Consider the following 3,801-nt stretch of genomic DNA (forward strand, 5'->3'; position numbering starts at 1 on the left):
CCCGGTACAGTGGTGGGAAAGACCTGGAAGCTGGCAGATACAGATGAAGATGGGATGCTTGATGGTGAGGAGTTTGCCTTGGCCAATCACCTGATTAAGGTGAAGCTGGAGGGACATGAACTGCCACACCTGGTGTCCCCCTCCAAGAGGAAAATACCGGAATAAATGTACGATTAAACATCCCTCCGCCCCTTAAAGTAGACACCCCCCCCTCCCCATCGAGAAACATATCATTCCATATAATGGAATCTACCACAGTAGCATTATAGCACAAAAAAAAAGTCAAGAGAAATGAAGAAAATACCAGAACAGATAAATAGTAGAAAAATACCCACCACCCAGCCCCTAAACCCCTCCCTATCTCTCTCTCTCTCTCTCTCTCTCTCTCTCTCTCTCTCTCTCTCGCACCCACATCCGCTGCTCCCTTTCAAAAGGAAAATACTACATTAGACTAGAAAGTTAAATTCAAGAAAAAATTTATTTTGTAAATGGTAAACGACTGTTTCCATACTGGCTACTAACGTTTGTGCACTGGAAAAAATAATCAGAGAAGAAGAAACACTGGAACACTAAACTGCTGGAAGCAAGTGGGAGACACAACAATGAGGAGAGGAGGAAGAGATGAGATGGAAGAAGAGAAAGACAAAATGTAACAAAGAGAGAATGGTGTTGGGATATGACAGTTCATATAAACAGCTTATTCCTATTAACATGATACGAGCTATCATCCAGAATCCAGCTCACTTTTGATTCATGGCACAATATTGAAGAGTTACAAAGGTTTCCTTGTGGTTGGTTAAAATGTACACACACAATGATGCAGAACAGCACACACAAATGGACAAGATGCCAATGTAGCCAATGTCAGAAGAGAGAATGAAGAAGCTGAAACTGTGGAGCGCTTTGTAGTGATGGTGACACCTCCAATTACTGTAAAAAGAAAGTGATTTAAGGAGTGGGACAAATATGCATCTCTAATGTTCAAATATATTATATCAATAGTCTTTGTGATAAATGCTTGGTTACTGTGAAATCATGAGAAAAAAACACGAAAGTAGTAATCCACAACATTTTCTTAATAATAAATCTTTCTTATAATTCAATAGTGATTCAACTTACAGCTAGTTCATGAAAGCTTCTCCAAAGAGCGCCACCTACAGAAACTCAAACTTCATCAACAGACACATAATATGTTTGCTTAAATTAATTGAGATTTTATTAAGCATTACATAGTTGCCATTCATTTTGCAAACACGTAATGAAATACAGAAATGCTAAAAGCGTCTTTGTTCTCTCTTTATAGAGAATCAAGCAAGTGAGAAGACAATGACAGGGAGAAAAGAGTTGGGAATTTATTATATGTGAAAACAGAAACCAGTTTGGGCTCCAACACATTTTAGCTCAGCCATTGATGCCAATCTTTATGGAAGTGGCAATCTTTTTTTCATAGATCCATGGTTTGGGTAAGTGACAAACTGCATCGTTCCAGCCAATGAAATGTTCCACCACATAACGAAAGTGGACACAGTCTTCTTCTCTAGGATCACCGATCCCTCCATTATCAGGCTGATTAATACACCAGAAGCTACAAAGGGTTAGAGCACATTACATTACATTACAACACAGGAGCTTTAACATCCTCATTGAGGCTATAGGCCATAAGTCAAAGACACATAAAATAAATGTTACCAAAAAGCATTTTAAAGGGCTCTAAAATGATTTCCCCATTCTTCTTTCAGCAACAATTTCATTACTCTGACCTCCAACGCTAGAGGATTTTGTTAAACAAAGCTATGCTGGACTGAAAATCTGGTATGTGGTATAGAGAGGAATAGTTGTGGAAAATAATGAGATTGCTATGCCAAAGCTCATTGACTAGTTCTGCCTTTCATTCAGTGCGGTAGACCTCTTTGTGTGCCCATGTGAGCTGAACACCAACTAAGGTTTGAAATTCATCTTCCATACCTCTTGGGGCTTCTCATTGGTGTCCCATCCACCCATGTCCAGTTTCCCTCCTCCTCTCTGTCAGTCAGACCAAGCCATGCATCCTTGTTCTGTCTATTCAGAAACTCCTGCGGAAGAGGGTTACAAAGATCTCTGTGGGTTCGTGTACATGCACACAGTAGCAGTTCCTGCTCCTACCTCAGGCTGCCAATAGATGGCAGCAGAGACTTTCGTGTTAATGCACCCTGTTCTCATTCCCAACTTGTCCTATGTTGACTCTTTGTCAAATCCCTTAATAAAACACAATAAAAGCCCTGCTGTGTGGGTTTTGCAGTTTCATTGTTGTTTCTCCCATAGTGGATGTTGTAAACATGGAATTGATATTGTTACTTGGGTATTTGAGGGTGGAGAAAAACAAATCTTTTGTCAGATTTGAGCCATCTCAACATTAAACATGAAATATTTTCCCTCTCTCGTCTCTTTGGTATCTTTGGTATGAAGCATCACAGAGCGGCCGGGTTGGTAAACATGAGCAAACTGTGTGCAGTTTACTGACGTCACCTTACAGGATTTCTGAGTATTGAAGTTCAAATCTTTCCAACAGTTACATCTCGCTGCTATTTGGAGCCGCCAAGGTGCAAAGTTGCATAGTGCAGCTTTAAAGTGGAGTGCAGCTTTCACCATTTTGGTGTTTACACCCATATAAAAACTTGAAGATGTTCATTTCTGTCATTTGGTTCAGCATGAAGAGGGTTTCGCAGTCGCCTTTGCCATCACCACTTGCTGTTTTGACTGTTTTCTGACCTTTTGGACACATGGGAACATTTAAAAAAACAGACTGGAATCAGACTAAGAGGTTTATATAGAGAAATTAATTGAAAGATTGCTCTGAAATCTAATTATCAGTATCAGGTATTCAACCAGGTTATTCTTAAATTGATTATGACCTTACTCTGACCAAGATAATTAGGCTAAGGCGCACACATGACAATCGCTGTAGTCAGAGTGAATGTTAAGATAATCTGTGACTTTTATCGGTTTCTGGCCTGTAATTGACACAAATAATATGAATAATAAAAGTCACAAGTTTCACATCTTCCTTTCTCTTGCTTACACACACACACACACACACACACACACACACACACACACCTTTTCCCAGTAGCCCTTTATGATGACCAAGTCAGCTCCCCTGCTGAGACAGTCCTGTCTGCTCTCGTCCCAGGTTTTCTCCCCAGTGGAGACGTAGTAGCAGCTACAGTCAAACTTCAGCCAGCCCTCTGGACAGCCGGCTTCCTCTGGTCAACATCACATGAGATACAGAGGCAGGTGGAAAAAAACAACAGGAGGTTCATTAGGAGGGAACTGAAAGGAATGGAGAGGGATGTGTCAAACTATGAAGCCTAGGGAACAGTGTTCACGTCAAAATTGAAACCTTTGTGAGTTTATATAGAAAGGAAGGAAGGAATATACAACTGTTACCAGAGCAAAGCATCTTGTCCTGGCAATCTTCATCCTCAATCAATTTGTTGTAAATGGTTAGTAACTGTTTGTAACTGGTCTGCAACTTGTCTCTCTCTTCAGTCAGCTGGTTGTAACTGGTCAGCAACTGGTCCCTCTCTTCAGTCAGGTGGTTTTCTCCAGTCTGTTCAGTCCAGTTTCGGTCCCACTGGGTGTCGGTGCTGGTTGGGAGGGGAGAGAGAGGAAGTGGTCACATGACAAACTGAGCTGAACTGTGCTTAAATGTATTCATAAATATAGAACTTGAATGGACAGAACGGTCTTTCCTATTCAAATCAATGTTCCCGGATGGAGCAGCGGACATTTTCCCATTGGGCTAGCTTCCGTATAAACCGA

At 41.0% G+C, this 3,801-nt stretch overlaps 1 protein-coding gene across 1 annotated transcript; it reads right to left on the bottom strand.

Moving 5' to 3' along the window:
* Positions 1-1,258: 1,258 nt before the first annotated feature.
* On the bottom strand, positions 1,259-3,574 carry LOC139914587 (CD209 antigen-like). The gene is made up of 4 exons (XM_071902942.2): positions 3,427-3,574; positions 3,097-3,242; positions 1,966-2,072; positions 1,259-1,585 (listed from the first exon to the last, which is right to left on the bottom strand). The coding sequence occupies exons 1-4, from the start codon at positions 3,437-3,439 to the stop codon at positions 1,402-1,404; spliced, it is 450 nt and encodes a 149-aa protein (XP_071759043.2). The 5' UTR covers positions 3,440-3,574; the 3' UTR covers positions 1,259-1,401.
* Between the last annotated feature and the right edge of the window lie 227 nt (positions 3,575-3,801).

Source organism: Centroberyx gerrardi, chromosome 3 (assembly GCF_048128805.1).
Source record: "Centroberyx gerrardi isolate f3 chromosome 3, fCenGer3.hap1.cur.20231027, whole genome shotgun sequence".
NCBI classification, from domain to species: Eukaryota; Metazoa; Chordata; class Actinopteri; order Beryciformes; family Berycidae; genus Centroberyx; species Centroberyx gerrardi.